The 27711-nt window shown below is 53.4% G+C and overlaps 1 protein-coding gene across 1 annotated transcript in view; it reads left to right on the forward strand.

Moving 5' to 3' along the window:
• Positions 1–17695, forward strand: part of LOC129674438 (lipase maturation factor 1) — a gene marked incomplete at its 5' end in the record, with an annotated part of 67732 nt that extends 50037 nt beyond the window's left edge. Inside the window, 6 exons of the mRNA XM_055604395.1 lie at positions 2299–2466; positions 11251–11434; positions 11886–12039; positions 12188–12371; positions 12976–13088; positions 17488–17695. Of these exons, the coding sequence (XP_055460370.1) occupies positions 2299–2466; positions 11251–11434; positions 11886–12039; positions 12188–12371; positions 12976–13088; positions 17488–17680 (996 nt within the window). The remainder of the gene's footprint in view (positions 1–2298; positions 2467–11250; positions 11435–11885; positions 12040–12187; positions 12372–12975; positions 13089–17487) is intronic.
• Positions 17696–27711: the final 10016 nt, after the last annotated feature.

The raw sequence follows: 27711 nt of genomic DNA on the forward strand, positions 1-27711 counted from the left end.
GTCCTCAGAATGGCAATAGGATGTTCCCTTCACAGTTGACCCCAAGCTTGCGGTCTTCTGTCTCTGGAGGGAGGGCCAGGCTGTTCTGTCCTTTGGCCGTTCTCAGCAGGGACCAGTTCAAGACCAGTTGCAGACCTGTGTCTCCCCAAGACGTGCCACACCCCAGATCCCCAACTAGGTGTCCTGACCCTCCATGCTTCCTCGTGGTTTTCTCTTTGTAGAGCATATTTGTAAACTGTGGTCCAGGGTGTGGACTACACGGTGCCTGTCCAGACACTTCGTCACTGCTGTCTAACGAGCCATCAAGCTGGGCCTCCAGCAGGGCTGCGGTGTCAGCAACTCCTGGTGCTCTCTTGTGCTTTATGGGGTGCGATGTTGCCGCCCCCACCGCAGTCACACTTACCCACTCCACAGCTCTCATGAAAACAGAAATGAGCCTTGTCCCTGGCACAGTGAGCCCCGAGGCTACAGCCCTCCTCTGCGATCCTGTGGCTCTGTGCCTTGAGGCTTCAGCTCACAGAACAGACCCTGCTGGACACTCAGGGCCTGGCCCACAGATCAAGGAAGGCTGTGCTCCCCCAGAATACCTTCAGCAGAGATGCAGCCTTCAGAAACCTGAATGACCCACCTTTACAAGAAGGCTGGTAGTCACCGCCCACTACCGCTGCCTTCTGCACTCTACTGTCATTTTTTTCTCTGGTATAGGAAAGCCCATGAGCACTGGGGTGGAGGGCTTCTCCCTGGAGAGCTCACTTTCTGGTCCCTCAGCCACCGCCTCACTGAGCTTACATAGGCCCCTTGCTGAGCTGAGGTCAATGCCTGAGTCTTGGTGTTTCCCTTTGTAGCACATTGTCCTACAAGCTGGTGGACATTGTGCAAATCTGAAGCACAGTGACTTTGCATGTGCTGTTCCCTACCAAGCTGATGGATGTCTTCCCCAGTTTCGTACTCCTTTGCCCAGTATGTATGTAGCCATGTTCAAACACACACACACACACACACACACACACACACACACATCTTCTGTGTCCCTATCCTGCTGGGTCATCTGGGATCTTTGAGGGTCCGGAGGCTGTGACACAGACCAGTGGTAGGTGAAGTGCTGAGCTGCTCCATCCTCTGCAAATGGCATCTCCAATCAGGACACAGAGTCTTCAAGTCCAAGGGATGTGGGATTTGACACTAATACCCAGAATCTGCCCAACAGGGGACAGTGACAAGAGCTGCAGGTGCAGCCCAGGGTGGTGGCAGCAAGCCAAGTGTGTTTTGAGGAGAAGGTTGGGTCTGGCAGACTAAAATCTTGCAATGGCCTCTGTCTCTTGGCACAGCACTACTGGGTCACTTTGCTTAGACCAGTTGCTTATTCTGTTGGCAAGCAGTTAAAAGAGGGGAGGTGACGCCCCACACGGAGCTAGGTAGAGGGTGGTCTGAAGCATTGCTAAATGAAAAGCTTGGCTTCTGTCCTGTCCTACTAAGCTGTTTATTTTTCTTGCGATCACATGGAGGGTTCAAGTAGCAGGCTCCCCGTGTGGGGTGGAGCGAGGCACATGTAGGAGCCCAGGCCTTGAGGGGAGGTGTTCTGGCAGGGCCTATGAAGACACAGTGAGTTGACAAGTGGGCTCCTTAAGTACCCCTAGCCAAGGTGAAATCCCAAGGGGACTGTGCCTAAGAAGAAGCGAAGTACAAAGCTATCGTCCGAGCATCATTCCAGCTCCCTCTCTGCCTCCTTTGCTTTCTGCTCCTGTTTGTTCAGGGCCACTGCTACTGTGACCTTTATCCCCTGCCCCCAGTTGCCTATGCTCAAGCCTTCTTCCTATGCAACAAGCCTGCATAGATCTGCAGGAGCCCCCAAGAGGGCAAGAGCACCCCAGGGCCCATGGAGCCCAGCGGTGGGTAGGAGACCTGAGGTGGACTGTAAGTACCGGGTGACAGGCCACTGGCAGCTCAGGGAGCTGTGAGCCCCAGGCAGCAGCTGCCACCTACAGTTCCGCTGGTGCTTAGGGGCAGCAGGCTGGTTCCTGATCTTTAGATTCTTCATCTGTTCACCAGTGTTCAGAGATGTCTCCTTCAACTACCGTTTACATTTTTGCCTATAGAGAGTGAGGGTTTAAAACAGAACTAAAAACATGCTTTTTGCTTCAAAAATAGCCTGTCCACAGAAGTCTTCCAGCCTGCATGGGCTGGGCCAGTTGCACATACACAGGGCTGGAGAGCAGATGGTTTAATCATAGCCAGGCAGGCAGTGGCACCCTGGTAAGCCAAGGTTGGTAATTCAAAAGCCCTCTTTTGTCCCCACAGACTCAGCCAGTGCCCAACCCAATGGCCTACTACCTGCACAGGTCGCCCTGGTGGTTCCATCGCTTTGAGACACTCAGCAACCACTTCGTGGAGCTTCTTGTGCCTTTCTTCCTGTTCCTCGGGCGCCGGATGTGCATTCTTCATGGGGTGCTGCAGATCCTTTTCCAGGTAGGCTGTGCCAAGGTGCCACCGCTCGGGGTTCCCAGTGTCCACAGAAGACCACAGCCTGACTCGTTGTTTCTGTGTTAGCACCAGAGCCATGGGAGGGTGGGGAGGTCTCATCAGCCCCCTCTCACCTCCTGTATGGGCCCCACTGCACCCAGGCCAGGCTGCATTCCAGGATCTCTGTCTCAGCTTCCGTGCACCCATGGTGGTGTCTGGTTGCTGTAAGCAGCAACACAGACCTTGCTCGGCCACACTGTGTACCCAGGAGTACTCTCCCTGGTGTTCTTGAATCCAGTCCTAAAATTTTAGGTTTCTTTCTAAACCTAAACCATGTATACTCCCCACCATGTATACTTCACACTGATGGGCACAAGACATGGTGCAGTAGGACGCCAGTCTAGCAGGAATTGGGATGAGATGCTTGTTTAAGACAGGGTCTTACCATGTAACCCTGGCTGGCCTGAAACTTGTGATCCTTCTGCCTTTATTTCGGGGGTGGAGGGGGTGGCTGATACCACGGATATGCACCCCTGCCCTTACCCTTATTTTGCTTTTTTTAGGGTCAAGTTATCAAGATAGGGTCTTGATAAGTTGTCCAGGCTGCTCTTAAATTTATGGATGCTCCTTCCTCAGCCACCCCAGCAGCAGGGGTGACAGGCCTGCACCACCAGACTGGGATCATCTTGTGGTTTTGGCCTTCCCACTTTCAGTCATGAATGGATGTTGGCCATAGCTGACATTTTCCCGTCAGCCAGGAGAGGGTCCCCTTCAACATGTTAATGAGATGAATTACATTACTGATGCCCGGGTTGAGCTAGTTTCATATTCTAGAATAAACTCAGCTTGGTCATGCTGTGGATATTTTAATATATTGCTGGGGCTAATTTGCCAGTGTTTTGTTTTAGATTTTGCATGGTTGTCAGTGAGGGAGGCCTGTCTGTAGTTTTCCAGCATAATGTGTGCCGAGTGTGGATTCCCTGTCTGGGCTCACTCCCTCACATTCAAAAGCTAAGTTCCTCTCTCTCTGACGGGTCCATGGAGACCCAGGCAGCCTGTTCTCAGGAGCCTGGGCAATGCTGAGTGCGCTTCTGAGTGAAGCTTTGAGAGCTTTGTAGTTGCTGGGCCTGTGGCTGTTGGGGTGACCTTCTAGAGGCAGCCTTGGCATCAACATTTTCCTGGGAATAAATATGTCTGTTTCAGCTGTTTTTGAATGTATTCGTAAAAGGGGACCGAGGGCATCACGTTCTCCTCAGTGCAGAGTTTGGATCTGTGCACCTAGCTCTCCTCCTCCTCATGTCCTCTGCCTCTATGCAGGGCTGTATTTAAATCAGGACTGACTACGAGCAGATGTTTGAGCCTCACTGTCACCTTTGCCACGGTGACCTTTGGCTGCTAAACTGTCTCTGACCCCTACCTGTTCACCAGCTCTCGGTGTTCCAATATGTTAATTCCTTTTTGTCTTGTACTTTAATCAGGGTACTTCTAGAATCCGGGCAGGGATCCCAGAAAATTCCTTGTGCTCCAAGTCCCCACCATGTATACTTCACACTGATGGGCACAAGACATGGTGCAGTGATGGCACATGAGTCACCAAAGTCCACAGAGTGTTCTTTGGGTTTGGACAATAGAGAATGTCTATGCACCATCACCGTCACACCTTCCTCCCCTGAGAGTCCTTGGTGAACACTGGTTCATCTTCCTCCACACTGACCTCTGGCCTCCAGTCTTCCCCAAGCACCTCAGAGTCAGGACCACAGTGTGTCGCCTCTCTAGCCAGCTTCTCTTAGTCATGTGTTTGAAGCTCCTTGCATTTCCCTACAGCTTAACTACCCATATCTTCTCAGAGCCGACATCCCCATGGAGTGCCTATTTCCCACACATCTTCCAGAGGCCACAGACAGTGCCAATATTGGGATGACAAAAAGATCCCCAGACCCAGACCCGACCCTGCCTAGGCAGCAGGACCATCCAGCTGGATGGACCAGACATGGCAGAAGAACCATAGCCTTGGGTGTGTTTCTATCTTGGTCTGACCCAGGTGTAAGGCTGGATAGAGTGGTAGGACGCTCCTGGACCTATGTGGCTAGAAAGGTAGTTGGTGCCTAGGCTGGGACTTCTAGAATGTCACCCAGAGCCTCGGGGAGTGAGGGCCGAGTCAGGCACATCTGTTCCACACTAAGCCCTGTGGGATTTTTGCAGAGGCTGCCTTGATACTGCAGAGCCTCGGCTGCACAGGAGCCAAAGACAGGTATCAAGAGTCCTCCTCTGAGCATAGCAGATGCCTTGGGTACTGGGGTCTCCTGGGGTTCTGGAATCTCCTCCTCCTTGAGTACAAGGCGCTGTGCAGCAAGCTTCTCCCAACAACTCCCACATGGGAGAAAATGAAGAAGCCTACACCACACCCTCCAAAGAGCTACCAGCCACTGTTAACTCCTTGTAGTCTTTGCAGAGGCAGCAAGGCATCCCCTAGCATTTGCTCTGTCAGTAGGGGATCCCTGGCTAGCAGTTTCCACCTGACTCTCATAGTGGAGAACGTGGAACTAGCCACACTGTGTCCAGAAGAGAATAGAGCTGTCCAAGCCTATGGCTTTTCCCTAGGCCTGGTTTGATGTCCCCGAAGATCCAGCTGAGACTCTTCCTGCTCACCAAACAGAGTTGAGTATAGGACTGGGGTGAGTCCGGGCATGGTCTTCACCATGCCAAGAGCCCCTGTGAAAGGTGTTGGGAGTGACTGGGTGTGCTCTTTACCATGCAGTGCTATGGCCACCCTGTGGCAGCTGAGCCCAGCCTAGCGTGGAGCTGCTCTGCCTCCTGACCCACTGGTTCCTGTGTTCCTTCCTGTGGGCCAGGCAGAACTTGAGTTCACTCACTTCCTCCCACACTACGTTTACACAGCTGCTCCTAGGATCCCTGCAAGGCCGCAGGAATCACGTGGGAAGGGCCGAAGAGCTCTGAGGGGATGACCCCGGAAGAGGCGGTATGATCAGCCCCCGCTGCTGAGCCAGGTCAGGACATCTGAGGCCCACCATGGTATCAGTCTCCACCAAGGAACAAGAAGGAGGTAGGGTTGGGCCTGAGGCTCAGCAGTAGGAAGGCAGGAGAAGGTCTTGGGAGAGGCAGCTTTTGAGGTTGACTTCTCTGTTAAGGCCACATGAGGCTATCCAGATGCCTTAAGAGCAAACAGGTCTCCTCTGTGGAAGGTCCCTGTGACTACATACATGTCCTCTGTGGAAGGTCTTTGTAACTACCTGCATGCCCTCTGCCTCTATGACCACATGCGCGCCCTCTGTGGAAGGTCCCTGTGACCACATACATGTTTCCTGGAAGGTCCTGTCAAGCTCCAGCCTCCCTGTGGAAACCTGCCTGCAAGTGTGTGTCCTCTGTGGTAACTACAAGCCCATCAGGGACATCCAGAAATCCCCCCTCTTCCTTTTGGGGTCATGTTGCATCTGCCCGGAACATCTGCTGTAACCTCTCTGGGGCTAAATTCCAACACACGTTCATCTCCCGCCGTCCCCCAGCCTCACCCGCTCGCTCCACAGCACTGGGAGGGCCGTGCTCCAAGCCGGTCATCTGCAGAGCACACTGAGAGTTCGTTGAGGACTCTGCCGGCCAGGGGTAAACACAGATGGGCTGTGACGAGATTCATTTCCCTCAGAGGAGATGGCTGCAGTGACGCTAGAAGGAAAACAAGAAAGATAAGGTCCCTTTGGAGCACTTGGACCGTGTGTTGCGTGATGGATTCCAGCCTTACTGAACAAATAGGCTGTGCAGGGAGGGGATTCTGAACTTCGTGGGCTGAGCAGGTCTGACCCCTGAGCACGGCCACCATCCGTCCTCCTGGGCAGTGTGTCACAGGCTCTCCTCGGTGCTTTATTAGAAACGGGACTTCACCTGATGACAGTTAACCTGTGCCATCACCTTGGCTGGATTTAGAACCACTCTGTCGGACACACCCTGGGCGTGTCTGTGAGGGTGTTTCGGAGGGCATCCATTGAGGAGGGAAGACCCACCGCTCTGAATGTGGGTCATACCATCCCACAGGGGGGCCCGGACTGTGGGAAACAGGAAGAGGCAGAAAAGAGAGCTGCACACCTTCGTCTCTCTCTGCTTCCTGACTGCAGCCATAGTGTGTCCAGCCACCTCCGGTTCCCACTGCCACGCTTTCCCCTCCATGGTGGACTGTATGCCCTCGAACTATGAGGCAAACCCTTCCCTCCTTAAGCTGCTTTTGTAGACTTTTCCACAACAAGGCCATGCGCTCCAGGGTGGGGCGATGTCATTCAGAGCTCCCTGGTGTGAATCCATGGCCGTCCAGGCAACTGAGGAAGCCTCATGCAATGCAGGGTTCTAGGCCATCAGCAGTTCAGATCACTGACTCTGCCCTTGGGGACTACGAACCCCTGGCTCATGGCCATAGACATCACCCCAGCCTCACCAGAGCAAAGGCCGACAAACATCTGCAAAAGGTGGACATGGCATTGCAGCAGAGCGCTCAGCCACAGCCTCACCTCAAGGCGTTGAGTTGCAACCTCCCTGCTTGGGAGCTAGAGATGATTTGAATAGCCTGAGGTGTCTACAGGCAGAAGGAAAACAGTGACTAGTGTTTTCACCATCTGTCCTCCTGTCCCTCCAAGAAGGTGCTGACTACAGCCTTCAAGGCAACAGATTCTAAAACTGCATGCCCCAATAACCCAGCAGTAGCTGGGCGCCCCCTGAGAGCCCAACAACACTTCTCTACACCTTGCTTTCTATGAAAAAATACATATATATAATTGGGAAAAGAAAGCCCCTGAAAGCCAACCTGGGAGGTTCCTTGAACAGAGGAGAAACCAACAGGGCACACAGATTAGAGGAGAGCAACAACCCAGCCTGTTGCCCCCTGGGAAGTCTTAGGATCTGCCACCAAGAAGGCTGGTAGTCTGGTCCCAGTCCAAACACAAGGACCAGGAACCAGGAAAGTTGTCTTCACCCTGGCTTTATCCACGGACCAGGAACACCCACAGGCCAGAGCAGGAGGAGGTGGATATCCAGATCAGGTAGAGGAGATATGCCTTTCCTGGAGCCTTTGTTCTTTCCAGACCCTTGGTGGGCAGGTGATGCCCAGTGCACTGGGCAGGGCAGTCATCTTCTGGCTGGTGTTCCAAATGCTTCTCTTCTGGACCACCGCACAGACACCCAGAAACAAAGCTTCATCAGCCATGCACCTCAGCCTACCCAGGCCCCCACATATTATGATTGTTCTGTTATGTCAAAAGTAAGCCAAGCACGCAGCACAGGCCTGTAACCCTCACACTCAAGGCAGACACAGGAAGTTTGGGAGTTTGGGGGCAGCCTGGGCCTAGAGACCCTCCTGTCTCAAGAACATTCTTTGTTACAGGCTAATTGTTTTCGGTGGTAACAATCATCATGCATTCTTCATTATTGTAAAAATTTTTAAAGACTCAAAATTTAAAATATGTGTATACGGTGGGGATGGGGTTGTTCCTGTGTGAGTGCCCATGCTACTGAGTCCAGAACAGGATGTCGAATCCTAAGGCACGTGACATGGGTGCTGGGCGAAAGTCGGGTCTTTGCAAGAGCAGAGAGTGCGCTTTTTTACTGAGCCATTTCTCCAAGCCCCAAAGACCTAAATTTTAATATGCATTTCACCTTTTTAGTACTCCGCACTGGAAAGCTCCAAGCTCACAGAGAAATCCGGCCCTGTCTGAAGAGTGCTTCGTTTTCTTTTTTACATTTTCCATTTACCAGAGTTCTCTTCATGGTTATCTCTCACTTTTTTCTTTAAAGACTGGGTCTCACTGTGTAGAGCTGGCTGACCAGCTCTGCCTCAGACTCGTCAGTGCTGGGTTTAAAATCATGCACCACCACACCCAGCTCACTTTTTTTTTTTTTTTTAAGATAGACTTCATCATGAGGCTGAGGCTAACCTTGAACTTGCAGCCCTCCTGCCTCCACTTCCTGAGTTCTGAGACACGCACCACCACACCTAGCTGCTTGACAGCTTCTTCTGTTATCTTAGGAGGGTGTCCTTCCCCGTTCTCTATCACACACCACTCCAGCTGAGCGGCTGACCGTCGCCTTTGTCCCTGCTCCGGTATACCATGTGCAGGTGACTGTCACTCCCGTCCTGCTCTTCTGCGCAATGTGTCTTTCTCGTAGGTTTTGGAAATGGTATCAGGACCTGTATTGCTTCTTCAAGCCTGTTCCGGTTGTGACTTCCTGAGCTTCTTCTCACACATTCATTTAAATGTGTTCCGTTCACAGCGTTATCTGGCTCACATGAAAGGAGTCCTAGAGTAGGGAACATGAACAAGTCATTCCCTCAAGTCCCCCTGGTTGGGGACAATAAAGGCACAGATCACAAAAGCACAAAAAGCCACAGGTGCAGGTTAGACCTGAGGCTGGTCACCTTCCTGGGATACCATGTGCTGGGCTCCTGGGGTGCTGTGGACATAGGAGCTCTAGAATACTAGCGAGGTGGGGAGTTTGCCGGTGCTGGCCCCTTTAGGTGCTGGGAAGTAATGCATGTCTCAAGTTTCTGCCGGGGGAGAAAGAACAGCACACATCTGGGCGCCAGAGTCCATATAATAGTGTTTCGACGAAGCTGGCCACATAGAGACTGAGGAAATGTTGTCTGGCGAGCCTTGTGGTCCCCTTCCCAGCCTTGACTCGTGTGTGGATATTTAAGGGAGGCAGTGGGGAAGGGAGGGAGACACAGAGTCGTGTTGTGTGGGTCAGTGTATGACTGGGAGAGCCAGTTCAGGGTGAGTCCTGATAACCTATGAGGTCACTCCTGCCATCAAGGATAAACCATGTCACAGTACAAATGTCATACACAGGTCTCAGTTGCTGAAACCCCTGAGGGGGAAGAGGGTCTATGAGAGTTCGCTTTGCCAAGTGTACTAGACCCTGGTGCCGTGAGACACATTTTGATGAAAGTTAGGCCATTTGTTCTTCACCAGCCATGCTGGCTCTGGCCTCTGGCCTGCTTTGGCCTTGTTTGTACCTGTCTGAATGAGATGCACATCACGGTCCAGTCAATCCAGGACCAGAAAGTAGAGAGAAGTCGGAACCACTTGGGCTCTTTCACTAGCACCTCAAGAAGGGACAGACCCATATGAAAGGAATATCCGGCTTTCCAGTGAGGTTTTTACTCTGCAGGCCAGGCCAGCCACAGAGGGTAATTGGCATGGCTTTCAGGGACAGACAGGGATGCCTAGATGTCTTCCACAGTCACCTAAATGGCTCCTACCATACCCCAGGGAACCCAGGCTTTTCTCCATTGGTACGAGGGAGCTTCGGCTCTGAGCTGCCACACTCTGTTGCTGCCATAGTCACAGTAGCAATCCACAGCCATGGGACCATCCTGATCCTACCGAGACCCCCAGGAGCTCTCCTAAGCCTTTCTCTGTCCCCCGGGCTCCCCAGGCATGGTTCAACCAGCTTCTCACTTCTCGCTCCGACTCTAGGAACTAAAAGCTGCCTCTTCCACCACCTTCCCATCAGGGGACCCCTCATCTCACCCCACCTCTTTGCCGTCTGGGTCATACTAGACCTCAGCAGAACTGGTCTGTCCAACGGCTATGCCATGTCCATCCACAATGAATAGCTAAAAGGGAGGGAAGAAGTAACTGGCCCTGAGCTCACAGGAGTCTCACTGTGGAGGCTTCTCAGCAGGGGTAGAAGGCACTGGTTGTAAACTTGAAAAATTTAAACCTTCCAACCACCCAGTAAAAAGGTGGGCAGGCTGTGACTGTGGGGTAAGTAGCCAACAAGGGATGCTAGGAAATGCGCGTGCCCAGAAATGAGGCGCCCGAGCGTTCAGGGGGAGAGAAGAGGATGAGACACGGCAGCACCATATGTTAATAACGCGGAGCCACAGCCTCCAGCCCCACTCGTGGGAGTGGGAAGCCCTGTGGCCATCTTGGAAGCTAGTCCAGGGGTCGCCATTGCCGGTGCCTACTGTGCCTGCTGCAGGAGCGCAGGCAAGGACTCTGAGGTAGACGTCGTCCCTATACGGTGACCTTCTACTGCCTCCTAGAAGCTACCCTGTGGCTCATGTTCTGTGAAGCCTGAGAGAGCCGGCTGTCAGGCTCCATGGAACGTCTCTGGGTAGAGGTGTCTGGCTAGTGTAACCACGCAGGTGCAAACCTTGCTGCAAGCCACTGAGCTGTGCACTGCACAGGCGTGTTTTGCCATTTCATCCATATGTCCAGTCAGTCGGTTTAAAGATACAGGCTGAAGCCAGACACCCCAGCCTCTGTCCCTCTCGTTCATGACTCCCGGTCAGCTGCCACTGTCCTCCAGGTCTCGAGGGCATTTGTGGCAATCACTTCACTATCTTTTGCCCCAGCTCATAGTGATGTCTCCTATTGCTGTTTTGTTTTTCATGAACTCCAGTGAGCTGTAGGTTCTCATGCCCCCCTCCCCCACCTACAGGCTGTACCTCAAGCCCCTGCCACTAGGCCTACCTCAACCAGAGTTGCCACCATGGGACATCCCAGGGAGTCCAGTATGCTCAGGCCACACAGATAGGTCTAGCCGAACCCTCCCCAGCCTTTCCTGTGCTTGCCAATTCCTGTAGCACCTAGCACGTTTCAGTGAGACATGCACATTTAGAGAGGACTTGGGATCACAGCCCCAAGCTGAGAGGAGGACAGCAGGGGGCTCGGAAGCCTCTCTGGAGCGTTTGCTGGGCCACTGAAGCATGGGCACCCAGCGCAGACACACAGAGGGAGGAGCCCTGGGTCCCAGGCGTACCATAGTGTGCATCTGCACCTACAGGTGATCCTCATCATCAGTGGGAATCTGAGCTTCCTGAACTGGCTCACCATCGTGCCCAGCCTCGCCTGCTTCGATGATGCAGCTCTGGGATTCCTATTTCCCTCAGGACCTCAAGGCCTAAAGAACCAAGTGCTGGAGATGCAGAGAGAAGATACACAAGGGGTCCAGCCCAAGCCAAGATATGGTAGGTAAACCAGGAACACCGCTCCCCTCCACCCAGCAACACATACCAGCCCATGACCCTCGTGCCTGTGTCTCATGAATCTGTAGGAAGGTTGGGTAGCCACCAGCTCCACAGCACTGGGCAGGGGATGGGTGCCATAGGCCCTGAGAAGGAGCATCTACTGTCCCGGCCAGTAGTTGACCCTTCAGCTACTTCCAAGGTGCCCTGATAGACAGTCACACTAAATACTTCACATTGGCTTCAGGAGGTGCTCTTGGCTCGAGGCACCTTTCCAAGCCCACGGGTTGGGAGGCAGCAGCTTCCAAGGCCAGCTGGGTATGTCTGCAGGCCTTCTTGAGCCCGCAGTGGCAGAACAGCAGCCGAGGTTTTCTGAAAGGATAGCACAGCTTTGCCCTGGGATCAGGAGCCTAGCTGGTGAGAACCAACCACCGCACCCCCACCCTCGGGCTAGGCTGCTTGGTGCGGCGAGTGGTCAACGTCTCCCTGGGCATCCTGGTGGCCTGGCTCAGCGTGCCTGTGGTTATCAACCTACTAAGCTCCAGGCAGGTCATGAACACCTCCTTCAACCCACTCAGGATCGTCAATACCTACGGGGCCTTTGGAAGGTATGGGCCAGGCATCCTACCTGGGGCACTGGGCTCCACCCTCTTGTCCAGCCGACTCCCTGTTGGGAAGCATGGGCTCACGGCATCACCCTCTCCAGCTGGGGAAGGTAGATACCGTGGACATACTGGCCTTCTCCATCTCTCCCAGCATCACCAAGGAACGGACTGAGGTAATCCTGCAAGGCACAGCTAGCCCCAATGCCAGTGCGCCTGATGCGGTGTGGGAGGACTACGAGTTCAAGTGCAAACCAGGCGACCCCTGGAGGCGGCCATGCCTCATCTCTCCCTACCACTACCGCCTGGACTGGCTAATGTGGTTCGCAGCTTTCCAGGTAATGATGCCCCACCTGCCATGGGGCTCTGACCTGAAGCGAACACTCCCCTTCCCCCAGACAAGCCCTGCACGCATGCTCTTTGCAGAAGGTGCTCAGACTCCCACCAGGAGGGTCATAGAGGAGGAGGACCTCTCCTCAGAGGTGCATCCCACCCAAGGCACTAGACAGGCCCTGCCTTGACCTAGACCTGCCTGGAAAAGGTTCCTGTGGATAGCTCGGCTCTCCCAAGGCCCAGGCCAGTCCTGTTGTCAAGTGGGATCCAACACCTTCTGTCCTCGTCCCTCTCACAGTCACACCTAATGCTAGGGCAAGTCGCCACATAGATGACACAGCTGAGGGCTGGTTCATGAGGGAGTGACCTTCAGGTGAGCCCCCCTCCCCCAGAGAGAGCAGGAAGCAGGCAGTTCCTGGGAGGTTGAAGGGTGGGCCCTCAGAGGAAACCTACTTCTGGCACAACTGACCACACTGCAGCCAGGCTGTGGGGCACAGGGGGGAGGAGGTGTGCAGAGTGATCGGGCAGGGGCTGCACCAGGGCGAGTGCCAGCTTACCGGGGAATGGCTGTCCCCAGACCTGACCTAACGAAGAACACTGTCCTTCCAGACGTATGAGCAAAATGAGTGGATCATTCACCTGGCGGGTAAACTCCTAGCTGGTGACGCTGAGGCCCTGTCCCTGGTGGCCCTCAATCCCTTTGAGGGCAGGACTCCCCCCAGGTAAGAGTCTCCTTATCCACTCAGTGCGTGGTCAGCTGGGCCCGGGCTGGGCACCCTGATACAGGATGTGGAATTCAGTAGCAACCAGAGGCTAGGAGACTGCACAGTCCTGAACTGGCCCCATGCCCCCCGCCCCCAGCCCTGTGTCCTGCCCACCATTGATGCTGACGGGAAAACATGGTCCTGTCTCTCCCTGGAGAAGCCTCAGGACAGCTGCACCTGGAGCTGCCCACAGCTGTCGAGGCTGCTGGGAGGGGCGCTTCGGGGCACTGAGCAGCTGCGAGTATGGCAGCCCAGGCAAGGGATCCAGCCAAGTGCCTCTCTGCACGCTGCCTGCTGTGGCACTGGGGATGTCAGGATATCCCTCCCCGGAGACCACCAGCTTCACTCCCCTTCTTCCCCTACCCCCCTCTGCCCAGCACCCCAAAGCCACCGGGAGATCTGAACTAGGTACACACTGAACTGGACACACTTTCCTGGGTTTGCCAGTAGCCGAACATCTCTGGCGTAGAGCTGTGTCCTTCCACACTCAGGAAAGCTTTTTGCTGACCAACCTCCTGGCTGCTGTCTTGGGTTTGTGTCCCACCAGCCAGGGATAGGCAGAAGGCCTAGGCTTAGGACAAGATCACCCGATTCAGCCAGAGGCTCTGAGGATGTGGTCAGGTGTATCTTGTGGGAACAAACCCTGCAGGCAGATACTGTGAATGTGAAGATACGAGCCTGGCTGCCTTCTGTGGGAATCAGGAATAAATCAATATTCGCTATTAATACATGTTCAAGGCAGTTTAATTACAGTAAATGCCAAAGGGCACAGACCAGCAGAGGGGCCATCATCACACTCTGCTTGATGACCTCCGCCTGACCCCTCTGCCAGCTGTGGTTTCTCTGAAATGGGGGGTGAAATGGTGGGAGGATGGATCAGGCGCTGAGCCTGGGTGCTGCCCATAAAATGAACGTGGGAGCTTTTAACAGTTGGGGGAGGGGACCTAGCGAGGGACTCCAGGACCCTAGCATCAACCTTCAACAGCAGCAGCAAATACCCAGAAAGGAGCTACTGAAGAGGCAGAGGCTACAGCGAGCCCCCTCTTCTCCAGCCAAAGCCACAAGGCAAATGGCCCCACTGAGCAGGAAGAGCCTGGAGCACATGGTCCACTCTGAGAAAAAGGAGGCCACTCACTGAACTGCTGGAAGGCCTTGTAGTGTCCCAGACACTCACCACAGCAAGCAGTGCCAGCCTGGGTTCATGTTCTTGGTAGAGGCCTTAGCTTGCCACCTTCCCCTGGCTGTGCCAGGGTCAAAGGAGAAAGTCTGGGCTTCTAGCATGGAGTTAGAAGCCACACAACAGAAGGTTCGGATATGATTTGGGACCTCCAACTCCCAAGCACACCAGGAAGACATTGAACTGATCAGGAAAAGCCAGTCGGCGGATGACAACAGCTGATTCTCCCCACAGCAATCGTGCGGCCATTACGAACACAGCACACATTAAAAGAGTCAGCAAAGAAACAGAAGGCAGGGAGAGCGGGGGAGACTCAGAACAAAGGAGCATAGCCCCTGTAGGATGGGAGGAAGAGCTGGGATGTGAAGGAGGAATCAGCAGTGACCTATGTAGGCAATCAGCCGAGCGTCTGGGTAGAGCCTGGGGTCTAGGATAGCAACAAGATCAAGACTGGGTGTCTGCAGAGTCCCGAGGGGAAGAGCCCTTCCTGGGAAGGCATTAGTGAAGATTTCCCAAAGTTGGCAAAAGACACAGACCTGAAAGGTCAATAAGCAATGGGGACCCAGATGGCAAATCTTGGGGCGATGCAGACTAAGGCACAGTAGACAGTGAGGGGACTGAGCAACCAGAGCCAGAGCCACCACCTTGCCATCGAGATCCAGATCTCACCCATTCAGCAAGGCTGGCTGACCAGAGAGCCCTAGGGATCCTCTTCCTCCCGCCTCCCCAACACTGGGATTACAAGTGTGCACCACTGTTCTCGGCTTTTTTTTTTTAATGTGGGTTCTGGGGATCATAGACCCACTGATCTATGTCCCCAGCCTTCAAAAAAAAAATCACTAAAATAATAATGAGGAAGAAGAAGAGGCTGGAAAGATGGCTCAGTGGTTCAGAGCACTCTCTGCTCTTGCAGAGGACCCAAGTTTGAGTCCCAGAACCCGCATGTGCCTAGCAATCATCTGTTACTCCAGTCCTCTTCTGACATCAGGCACCCGTGTTGTACATACACACACGGAGGCTCACCTCAAACCGATATGGGCAAGTAGGAAGTACAATGACGGGGAAAGACACGCTAATAGTAAGAATGACCTCAGCGCAGGTAGCTTATCAGAGGCAAGGCCTGCAGAAGCCTTCCTCACTAAAGCGTACAGACCCATGGCAACGCCGCAAACTGTGTGAAGAAGATGGCAGAGTCGGAAGAGGAAGCGGCGGGCCCGCAGTTGTGGTGGGAGCCTGTCATTCCTCTCGCAGCAGCACAGTGTGAAACATCAGGCACCTGAAACACAGCACCACCAAGCAGCAGCACTAGCTGTCACCACGTGTGCTACCCATGTGGGGCGAGCAAGGTGTGTGGGAGAAGCAGGAGGCTCCATGAGACTGAAGGAGAGGCACCACCATGCTTTTCGGCTCACTGGAAACATGGAGCAGTGATGTCCTGAATACCATCAAGCCATCAGGGCACTGCCAGGGCTGCCGGGGAGGCAAGCGGCACGGCCTCCCTGGGGGATGGCTCAGTGGGTCCTAGAAAATGAAAGCTGAGCTGAACCCAACCACGAGGCTCATGGACAGCCATTTAACCCCATTCAGCAAGACCAATCCCTGCAAAACCCCCACAGTCATGGGAGCTGAAAATGGTACAACTGTCCTTCCCCAGGAGGCCCAGGCAGACCGCAAGACATGGCTGCCTCAAGGTGTTCCTGCTGTGGACACTGCTTCCTGCCCAGCAGCACGAGGTCTCCAGCGCCTGTGAGCTTCTAGAAGGCCGTGCTGGGCGGAAGCAGCCGGTTCTGAAGGCCACGTGCTGTACAGTTCCATTTCAAAGACCAAAAGAGCACAGATAGTGAGGGAGGGCTGGTAAGACAGGATGTCCTGCTGGGAGTGTCAGGTCCTGGCCGGGGTATCCTACCATAGTTTCAGAAGCTGTTGCCTGTTGAGTCTGGTCTCAAACACCCTACCTCGGTCAGTGTCCTAGCTTGCCACCCATTGCTATAAATACCCAAGCCCAAGACAACTTGGGGAAGGACGGAGCGTGTTCTAGCTTACAGGTCATGCGCCATCATCAAGGCAAAGCCAAGGCAGAAGCTTCAGGGGCAGAAGTGGAGGCAGAACCTGAAGCAGACAGCACGGAGGAGCACTACCCACGGGCTTGCTCCTCATGGCTTGCCCAGCTTGCTCTCCTCTATGACCCAGGGCCACACGCTTGGGAGTGGCACCTCGCACCCTGTGCTGACCTCCCAAGTCCATCATTAATCAAGAAAATGCTCCCACAGACACACCTGTAGGTCAGTCTGATGGAGGTTATTCAGAAGTTGAGGTCCCCTCCCCCTCCTCCCAGTGACTGGTTTGTGTGTCACATTGATAAAAAAACAAAACAAAACTAACCAGCCCAGCCAGGTTCTAGAAGTTTCCAGGGCTGGTGCCAGTCCTCCTCAGTACCCTCAAGGACCCACCAGGGAAAGCACGAGCCCCCGGCTCTTCCCCTCAACCTCCAAGGCCCAACACTGGGCACCTGAGCCAGGACCTCACACCCTTTGGCTGTAAGTTGCTCCAGGCCCTAGATCTTCAACTATATCTTGAGAAGAAAATGAAAGCGAGAAGGCCGACTCAGAAAACAGAGTGATCACGCAGCAGGTGCCTTCCCAGAAGCCTTCATCCCTGTCCTCACCAGCCTTGTGAAATTCAGGATCAGGACCCCCGATTCAGAAGAGGGACCCTCTGACAATTTCTAAGGCACAGGCTTACCCTCTCCATGATCACCTATGGAGTCCAGCATGGGTCTGCTCAGGACCCCCACACTGGCCACCAGTACCCCCCTCAGGGACCCTTGCCTACTCAGGTCTGTACACCAGAAGAAGGAAAGGTGGCAGCATGTCTCTCCCTGGTCCCATCACAAGGCTTGCTGTGTCCTGCGCAACCCTGGTAGGACAAGTTGGAGAGGGTGGATCATGGAGACGGCATCACCTAGGCCGTCCCTCAAGTCTGAAGATGTAGTTTGCGCCATCACAGGTGACCAAATGTGCCTGTTTCACATCCCAGATTTGTAACGGGCCCGGGAAGGTTTTGATCATGAGGCTGATGGGGTTCCACCCAAGGATTGCAGGGGCCTAGGCCTGCCTTCTGGGGTGCAGAGGAGCCCGAGGGGAGCAAAGAGACAGCAGGCTGACCCGTTGTCCCCTGCAGGTGGATTCGAGGAGAACACTACCGGTACCGGTTCAGCCCCCCGAGTGGCCAGCACGCTGCCCAGGGCAAGTGGTGGATACGCAAGCGGATCGGCCCTTACTTCCCCCCACTCCGCCTCGAGGATTTGAAGGACTACTTTAGGTCTCGGGAGTGGCCACTGCCAAAACCTCACCCACACACATCCCTGAAATAAAGACCAGAGACTTAACTGCTTTTCTGCCTGTACTTTCTGCTGTGGCCACGGGTCCCACACAGGACCACGGGTCCTGCCAAGAAGAGAACTGAAAATGGCTGTGCTTCCATAACTGTCAGCCTCCTGCCTCTGTCCTCAGCACCTTGCTATCCCTTCCCTGTTATAGAGAAAAGCCTGATCAACCCCATGCCCTGCATGTGACCACACTGTGGGGTGCCACGGCACCGGGTCTCCCCTTTAGCTTCGGAGCACCAATTCCTCTCATCCTCTACCTAAACGGGCACCCACCCACCCTGTCTCCAGTACCGCCCTGCTGCCTGCATTCACGTCACAGGAGGCCACTGCCCATATGTGGACGACCCTTTCTTGGTCTGAGCTACGGCAGCAACCCCAGGGGTCCTCAGATTCCCTGACCTGACCAGCTCCGGGCCTATGAGTACATCAGGCACACACTCGTAGGCCCAGAGCTGAGTCTTCATCACAAGGCCAGTGTGGCAGCACAAAATCATCACCGCCATCTCCCTGAGGGAAAGGAGGCTTGCTGTCCTCAGCCTGGTCCCTCCGCAGGACCCCTTACACACCACCTGGGCACACACACACAGAAACAGGAGCTCATGGGTCCCTTGCACACTCTAGTGTAGTGGTATGTGGAAAGCCTGGGTAGAAGCCCCGTGTCCAGTTTGTGGCCATAGGCCAGCCTCACGTGGGTGACCTGTGGAGGGCCCAGCAGAGCCATGTCAGTAGGGACCTTGGCCGGGAATGCATAAGGCTTCCCTTCACGGGATGGACAGAACCTCCCAGGCTCACTGGCTACAAGGACGGCAGGGACTCTAGGAACACTTCCCCAGCCCCCTTCTTGCCAAGCCCAGTGTCTGGAGCCCATGTTCCCCGCCCCTGGGCCACACTGTAGAGGATCCCAGAAGGCACAATGAAAAGGTTCAGCTGAGGAGGCTAGTTGAGGGGGGCACAAGTGTGGTCTGTGCAGAGCACCCCCTCAGCCTGTGGGGGACGGGGAACAGCCAGCCCAGGTGCAAACAGAGAGCCCGTGTTCCAGCTCCCAAGAAAACAGGGCACCCTGTGTGTGTCAGGGACAGACAAGCCTCAGAGAAATGAGACTGGAGCCAGCAAGTCTGCCATGACCACCACAGGAGTGACTGGCAGCCTGAGGCCTGAGCAGCCCTTCCTGGGGGCGTCCTGTTCATGCCCCTCGCGGTAGACATGGGGGTGGGGGCTGTCAGCAGGGACAGCAGCTGCTTGGGTAGTCTGGTGACCCACAAGAGTGGCACCTAAGTGCCCACGCTGGACCTAACCGTGAGCCCTCCATGCCCTTGCCAGCTTCCCAGAACCATCCCCAGGGCTCAGCAGGAGAAGCCTCTGGCCTGCAGATACATACATCTGGGCATTGGTCCAGCCATGTGCCCCTCCTTCCCAAGGATCCTGGGGAGGGGCAGCAGGTCCAGCAGAGCTAAAAACAGTGTTGGGGCCTATTCAGGGGACAAGAGCTGTGGGAGGGAGCCAGGCCTTTGGGCAACCAGAAGCCATGGGCATGCCTCTCTTGTAAGAGAGACAGGATCTGACAGACTGCAATCAGAGGACAGGTAGGAGCTGGGCCCCTGCTGGCTCCAGAATGTCATCTTCACCCAGATGCCACCCTTCCTGAGTCCTGTGCCTCTTCCTGTTTCTGGATTTGCTCACACTATAGAGTTACACTGTGTAACTCAGGGAGGTTCACTGACATCTTTGTCTGTCTGTCTGTCTGTCTGTCTGTCTGTCTGTCTGTTCTTTTGATACAGGGTCTGTGTAGACCAGGCTGACCTTGAACTCAGCTGGGATCAAAGGCACGCACCATCATGCCCAGCTGCATATCGATTCTTACAGACTAACACTGTCCCGAGGTCAGACAACCCCATGTGGTACCTGCTGTCATGAGCCACTCTGGAAGTGGGGTGAGGGCACCAGTAGTGCCACTTTGAGTGGGGGACACAGGGAGTGTCCATCTGATGACACTGGCACACAGCGTTGGCCTCAGGCCAGCAGGACCCAGCAGGAGTCAAAGTGGACAAGCTGGTATGGATCTCAGTGGTCAGTTCTTCCCTTGACAAACACAGAGCCAGGCTCATCACTGTCCCACAGACCCTGGTCATCATGTTAGTTGGTGGTGGCCTTAGAGACCCACCAAAGAGAATTAGCAGCTCCAACTGTGGTTGGCCCAACCCTACTCAGAGAGACCTCTCACCCCAGGGTAGATGGGTCCTGACAGTGGTGAGTCCATCACTCCAGATGCCTACTCACTAAGGATAACACAGGAACCTGAAGTCCTGATCATGATGCCATGCACAGGTTTCTTCCTCTGATAGACGTAGGCCCCCATTATACATATACTGCCAAAGCTCCCCTTCTGGAGGCTGGGGGTACCCCCCAGCTCTATTAGCAAATGATTTTTATACCCCACTGGATCACTCCAGCCAGGGAGTCCGCTCTAAGGCCATCCTTGGGGAGACTCACTCCCACCCATGCCTTGGATGCATTGGGGCCACAGGGCCTTTGCACTGGCTGTACTGTGTTCCCTGGTCATCCTCCAGGTGGAGAGGGGTCTCATCCTTGTCCCGTAGTGCAGCAGGCATGCCATATGGGTCTACCAGGTCAAGTGTGGCACGCTAAAGGACTTAACCATCTGCCCCTGGCCACATGCTCCCTCCATGAAAGAACCCAAGGGAGGAACTTCTGTGTTGGGCATTGGGACAAACAGACATAAGAACCGGGGAGGGGGAGGGGCCGTGGTTCACTGAGCAGTACTGTCTAGCATGCTTCTACACTTCTCTCTCCAAATTCCCTACCCCAGGGGAGTGGACACAGAGGCTGTGACTTGAGTTGTCCTCCTGAGGTGCCATGCTGGGCCTGACTATTGGTCCCCTCTCAGTCAGCAGCTCAGCAGGATCCACTCCTCTCTCCATCATCCGGCAGAGGTGATGTCCCCTCATCATACACTGGAGGTAGGTCCCCAGCCAGCCTGAGGACCTACTGCTGCTTGGCTGCTTCTACTGCCAAGGCCCTTTCGCTTCCTTGGGTAAATGGAACCAAGGAAACATCCCCATCTTCAGTATCACAAGATAGCAAAACATCTGAAGGAAGCCGGCCAAATAGCCAAAACCATAACGTGCTGCTAAAAGGAACCGAAAACAACAGAGCAGGTGTCACATCACCTGGAAATGTCGCTGCCAGGACGACAGTGCTCCCCACGGTGGCTGAGTCACAACCCTAACACAGTTCCAGCAGGAATATAGAATACAGAAGCAGGAACCCTAGCTCCAGACTCATGCAGGACTGCAAATGACAAAACTGGTGTTGTGCCGGAAGACAGCTGTCCATGAAGCGCCTGCCATGCAGCATGAGGACCTGAGTTCAATACCCCAGCACCCCCATAAAAGGCAGGCTCCACAGTTACGTGTTTATAAACCCAGCACTGGAAAAGAGGAGACAGATTCCTGAGGCTCACTGGCCAGCCATCCCAGACAAATTGATGAGCTCCGGGTTTAGTGAAAAATAATGTGGTGAGCAATGACTATCAGCCTCTGGTTTCCATATGTGTATTTACACACACACATACACACAAATGTTCATACACAGAGAATTTTTTTTTTAAATAAGGAATTAAACTTGAGATCTCATACTTGCTGATTTAACAACTTCCTACAAAGCTACAGTGATCAAAACAGTGTGGTAGCCTGGCACGGTAGCACGTGCTTGTAATGCCAGAACTGGAAAGACTGAGGCTGGAGGAGCTCCATGAATCTGAGGCCAGCCTGGACTACGGAGTAACAGCCTATCTCCAGGAAAAAGCAAAATGCCTAGGTAGAGCTGCCTTGTATGCTGGAATGTTTTTGACAAGGGCTCTAAAAGCATGCAGTAGGGAAAAAACACACTCATTTTTCTTTCTTTTTTTTTTTAATAAAAAAAAAAATATTGCCTATGGCCACATCATCCTCAGCGTAGCCCGTCTCATCTAATAGGAAATATGACTTTCTGAAAAATTTTTTTATTAATGTATGAGAAAAGTGTGTGCCATGTGTGTGCATGCTGGGAACCTGATCATCAAGATCTACCTGATATGAATACTGGGAACTTAAAAGAGCAAGAAGCACTCTTAACCACTGAGCCATCTCTCACCCCCCAAGCTGTTTGGAGCGGGCATTGCTGGGACAAGGCAGCCATCTACTTGCAGAGGATGGGAGCTGCTCCTTTGCCTCAAGTCATAGGCCTGGCGAGATGCAGAGCAGTGAAGGTGCTGCCAACCCAGGACTCATGTGGTGGAAGGAAAGATCCAACCTGCTACAGTTGCCTTCTCTCTCTCTCTCTCTCTCTCTCTCTCTCTCTCTCTCTCTCTCTCACACACACACACACACACACACACACACACACATTCTAAAATGCAACTTTAAAAGATGAACTCCACCCCTAACCCTGGCCATGTCCAGCCTGCTTTTTCCTCTCTGCTCTGAATTCTTCCTCCAGATGCCCCTGGGTGTTCTCTCTCTCTTTTCCACAATAAAAACCTTCCCCCAATCAAAAGAAGGAGGAGGAGGAAGAGGAGGAGGAGGAGGAGGAAGAACAATGACAACAGCAGCTATTCCAGGGGCTGGAGAGATTATTCAGTGGTTAACAGTACTTGCTGTTCTTGCAGGGGACCCCGATTCAGTTCCCAGCACCATCCGTAACTCCAGCTCCAAGGGATCCAGTGCCCTCCTCTGGCCTCTCCAAGCACCAGGTGTACATGTCATGCACTTAACATGTATGCATGCAAAACATTCACACACATAAAATAAATATATATATATATTTTTTTTTTGTTAAAAAAAAAAAGTGAGCTCTGTGGGCTGGAAAGATGGCTCGGCAGTTAAGAGCACTGATTGCTCTTCCAGAGGTCCTGAATTTGTTTCCCAGCAACCACATGGTGGCTCCCAACCATCCATACTGGGACCGGATGTCCTCTTCTGGCCTGCAGGTGTACATACAGATAGAGCTCTCATATATGTAAAATAAATATGTTTTTTTTTTTTTAAAGGGTGAGCTCTAGAGCAGAGGTGTGGCTCAGGCAGAGTACTTGCCTGAAGTGCATGGGGCTTCAGGCTCTGTCCCCAGCAGTAATAACAACAATAATAATAATGGAAATGAATGAAGCTCCTAACCAACGAGCTAACACTAAAAACTCTTAAGATAATAAACAGAAACGTCATAACTGCCACCTTGTCCCTTCTTTGCTGAATATGTGGGTCAGAGGCACACAGTAATACTGCCCAGAGGAGCAACAGCAGGGCAGAGGGTGTGAAGACAGGGCCAGCCATGACTACACATGAGCTTCCTCCTGAGAGCTCATGAGAGTCACTGAGAAAGACAGGTTACCAGTCTGTGAGGACACACAGTTGCTGAGGACACACAGCCCCAGTGTTGGCGACCCCCACCCTTGCCTTTCTCAAACCTGGTCGGTGTTCTGTAGTCCGCGTGCCACACTGCCTGCCCAGCCACAAAGCATGTAGCAGGTGAGGCATCCAGCAGGCAGCGGATCCCAGCGTTTATGAGCTGTTAGCAGCGGGGACCCTGCACTACATGTCAGGGAAGAATGCCCAGCGCTGCGGAGAGGCACTGATGGCACCAGGCAAGGTACCACAGTCAGACCCAAGAGAAGAAAGAGCCCTGTGGGTACCGGGGAGGTGGGAGGTACTCCATTCCAAAAAAAAAAAAAAAAAAAAAGCTAAAACTCAGGAAGATGACGCAGACTCCAGAGGAGGCACCCTGTCCTGGTGATGGGCAGGGGAGGGACACTTACAAGTCGGGACTGTTTCTGGGTTGAAGTCAGTGATCAGAGCAGTGAGCCCAGGCGGGTTCTTTGAAACTGCCAGGAGTTTCACAGGAGACCCATGGCCGCAGTGGTCCAAGGCAAAGAGAGAAACAGCCCAACATCAAGGACAGATGTGAGCCAGACAAGTGGAACAGTGCTGTAGCCCCAGCTGCCTGGGACACCAAAGCAGGAGGAGGCCTGTCTGGACAATTTCAGCAAGATCTTCTCCCAGGTTTTAAAAAGTTAAAAGGTCTGAGGCTAAAGGTCAGTGGTAAAGCACTCACCTCCCACATACAAGGCCCTGGGTTCGGCCCTCTACCACCAGAACAGAGAGAGAACAGAGCATTGCTTCAGATCCCTTAGGCTGAGCCTAAGTGAACATAGCCATCCTACCAGGCCACAAGAGGAGACAGAGGCTGCTGGGTCTCTAGTCACACTTCGCCACTTACCTACGGATACGTGGAGGTTCACTTTGTGGAAACAGCTGTTTTGCCAACTGTTTTTCTTGTGTTTCAGTTCACTATAAGAATGTTGATCATGATGGCTCGCGACTTTAATCCCAGCCCTTGGGAGGCAGATCTTTAAAAGTGCTGTTTTTTGATAACCAGTGTTAAATCTGCTTGTTTTCCAATGAGAACATGTAAGAACTGTGAGGAAAAACTTCCTATGGTGTTCATGGTGGTCAGAGGGCCATGTGATCTTTAATTAAATCTGCGAAAACCATATTTTCAAGGGTCACATTCTGAAGTCCTTGGTGGGAATCGATTTAGGGACCCTGTTCAACTCTCTACCATGGCATTGTCTCTGTAGTGGATGGACGAGAGAGAGAGAGAGAGAGCTGCCTAGATGATCACAGCTGATGATAAACTGGTGAGGTGAAGAAGTTCTGGGAGGGAGTTGGTGACAAAGCTATGACGGGGCCCCTCCTCACCCTGACCTGATGCTGCTGGCTACGGGTTGCCCTTGCTGGCAACATCCTGCCCTCCCTGCTCTTTGGAAATGTTCTTCTCTGGGTCCTTGGGAAACTGGAGATAGGGAGAAGGTGGCTGTGGAGCAGCATCTACCATACATCAGCCCTGAACTGGAACCCCAACTATCTGACCCCTCCCCAGGTCACTTTTCTAATGGTGCAGCCCTCTGGGTCCCTCTGGGTCCTTCTGGGTCCCTCTGGGCTGAACTTTGCTAAAGTCTATGCTGAGTCCTTGGTGCCAACTCACGTCTTTGAGCAGAGGACCAGGGTGTCTACCTGGTCCAAATGAAAGCCAGGAAATCTGCCAGAGGCTCAGTGAGATGGCTGTCCTTAGCGGAGGTCGTGAATCCTTCCCGGCTCTACCACCAGCACCTGGGATGCCAGGGGCACTGGTGCCAGCCCTGCAGCTGGGCCTTCTGTGGTGAGCAACATTTGCATATCAATGATGGGGATTCATCTTTAAGGAGCCAGCTGTCTCGCTGAGGGAGGGGAAGCCCAACTCCTTCCCCAGTGGGCCATGGGGCTCTATCAAGTGGCCACAGCTCCCCACACAGCTCCCACTCACGGCTCAGGACGAGAAAATGCAAAACAGTGATCTGAGCAGCTGTATCCCGAACACAGCCCCACCCCACATGGCGGCTGCACAGCTGCAGGCTGGCCCCTTCCCGCCTGTGTACAGTTCCCTAGTGTACCCTAACAGCAGAGGTGGGCAGCTCCAGTCACAGGTCGGGGCAAGGAGGGCCCGGTCATAGCTTTGTCACCAGCTCCCTCCCAGAACTTCTTCACCTCACCAGCTTATCCTCAGCTGTGATCATCTAGGCAGCTCTCTCTCTCTCTCTCTCTCTCTCTCTCTCTCTCTCTAAGGTCCATCCACTACAGAGACAATGCCCTGGTAGAGAGTTGAACAGTGTCCCCAAATCTATCCCCACCAAGGACTTCAGAATGTGACCTTTGAAAATGTGGTTTTCGCAGATTTAATGCCAGGTCATGTGCTATAGCCACCCAGGATTAAGGTGACCCTTTTGCTCATGCATTTGCTTGTGAGAGTTGGAGGCAGGCTTTCAGGATGCAGCCTGAATGGCTTCAGACTTGCTGTAATCCTCCTGCCTCTGCCTCTTGAGTGCTGAGATTGCTGGCACACATCACCAAGCCCAGCTTTGAGAGTAAGAATTTATAAGAGAGAAATTCTGGCTGCCATGGTGCATGCCTATAATCCCAGGGGCCCAGAGGACAGAGACAGGAGGATGGAGAGTTCAAAACAAACCTGAGAGACTCACGAGACCATCTCAAAAAAAAAAAAAAAAAAAAAGTAAAAGAAGCTGCTGGGTAGTTCAGCAGTGAGTATTCACCACCAGATGTGGGGGGCCTTAATTCCATCCCCGGGTATGAGAGAGGATAGGGAAGGGGGAGGGAGGGAAAGGGGAGGGGAGGGGAGGGAGGAGGGGAGGAGGGAATAAGGAAGAGGAGAAGGAAGAGAAGGAAAAGAAAAAAGAGAGGAAAGGAGAAGGGAGGAGAGGAGAGGTCAGCGTATCTGGAGCTGGGGTGAGGAACAGTGTCAGACAGATCCTGTGAGTCCCTGGAGAGAGAATGGTCCACACTTTGGTTTGAACCTTTGGCCTCCAGACTGTAAGAGACTAAACCATCATTTGAAGCCCCAGCATGTGTTCCTTTGATACAGCCCCCAAGAGATGAATGTGGCCAGCCAGAGTGGGAACCTGCTTGTGACCCAGAGTGGCTTCAGGGGTACCTTCCTAGCCAGCATGAGAGCAGCCAGCCAGCGTGAGACTCTCAGCCCCAAGTCTGGCCAGCCTCTGCCAGACCTCACCTGCCCCAGAAGGAAGGTGAAGTGGAACACCCACCATCTGCCTTCAAGATGCAGGCGGAATGGCAGATAGGCAGATGGCATAGGCCCTGCCCAGGAAGGAGACAAGACAGCTGCTGGGGAGAGATTAAGGAAGGGGGCACTGTGACAACAGGATCAGACACCTCTGATCACACACACAAACACACACACATGTACACACACACACACGCACACACCTTTTGGGAGCTAAAGCACAGACACTGGGCTGATTTTATGTCTACTTGACCCAAGCTAGGGCCGTCAGAAGGAGCCTCAGTTGAGAAAAATGCCCCAAGATTGGGCTATAGGGAAAACTATAAGGCATTTTCTTAATTAGTGATTGATGGAAGGGGCTCAGCCCAATAATGGGTGGTGCTATCCCTGGGTGGGTGGTCCTGGGTTCTACAAGAAAGCAGGTGAGCTAGCCATGGGAGCAAGCCAGTAAGCCCCACTCTTCCATGGCCTCTGCACCAGTTCCTGCATGCAGGTTCCTGCCCTGCTTGGTTCCCATCCTGACTTCTGTCCTGTCCTTTTTGATGAACTGTGATGTGGAAGTGTAAGCCTTTCTACCCTCAGTAGCTTTGGTCATGGTGTTTCACCTCACTAGTGACTCTAAGACAGGCACTCACAAACACATCTGAATTCACACAGGCATGCACTAGGCACATGTAAGCTTTCGGTTGTATGTGTTTCCTACTGACAGGCAAGACATCCTGGACACAGGAAAGGTTCTCAGGCCCGAGCTCTCTACCTTGTGGGCATCTGTGATTCCACAAAGATAGCCTTCTTCGTACCTGGCATCTGTGCAAAGCATCCTCTCCAGGCTGCTTTCTACCTTAGGTCTCTGCCTTTCCAGGCTTGCCCACGTTCCCCTGAAAACAGTTGTCAGATCCAAGATGCTAGATGCCAGAGATGCCAGGTTGCCCCCTCTATAGTACGGGACACGATCCAGGTAAGAGTTAAACATGGTGACAGAAATGCCTCTGAGCCTGGAAGAACATAACCAGGCCCTGTCACCACAGCTGTGGAACAACACATGCCCAGGACTCGGCTGGGACATGACAAAGACCGTGCCTCTCCTGGGCCTGGAACTTTTAAAATTCTTTTAATTAATTAATTAATTTTATGTATGAGTGCTCTGTCTGCATGTACACCTGCATGCCAGAAGAGGACACCAGATCTCATTATAAATGGTTGTGAACCACCATGTGGTTGCTGGGAATTGAATTCAGGACCTCTGGAAGAGCGTCCAGTGCTCTTAACCACAGAGCCATCTCTCCAGCCCCTGGAACTTTTATCTGTGTTTTCCTGGCTACTGGTTAAAACCAGGGACAGGCCTACGGGTGGCATAGGCTACATTGTCCTCCTAGACATAGATGGCA

Source organism: Psammomys obesus, unplaced genomic scaffold (genome assembly GCF_907164565.1).
Source record: "Psammomys obesus unplaced genomic scaffold, mPsaObe1.curated_primary_1811, whole genome shotgun sequence".
Taxonomy (NCBI): domain Eukaryota; kingdom Metazoa; phylum Chordata; class Mammalia; order Rodentia; family Muridae; genus Psammomys; species Psammomys obesus.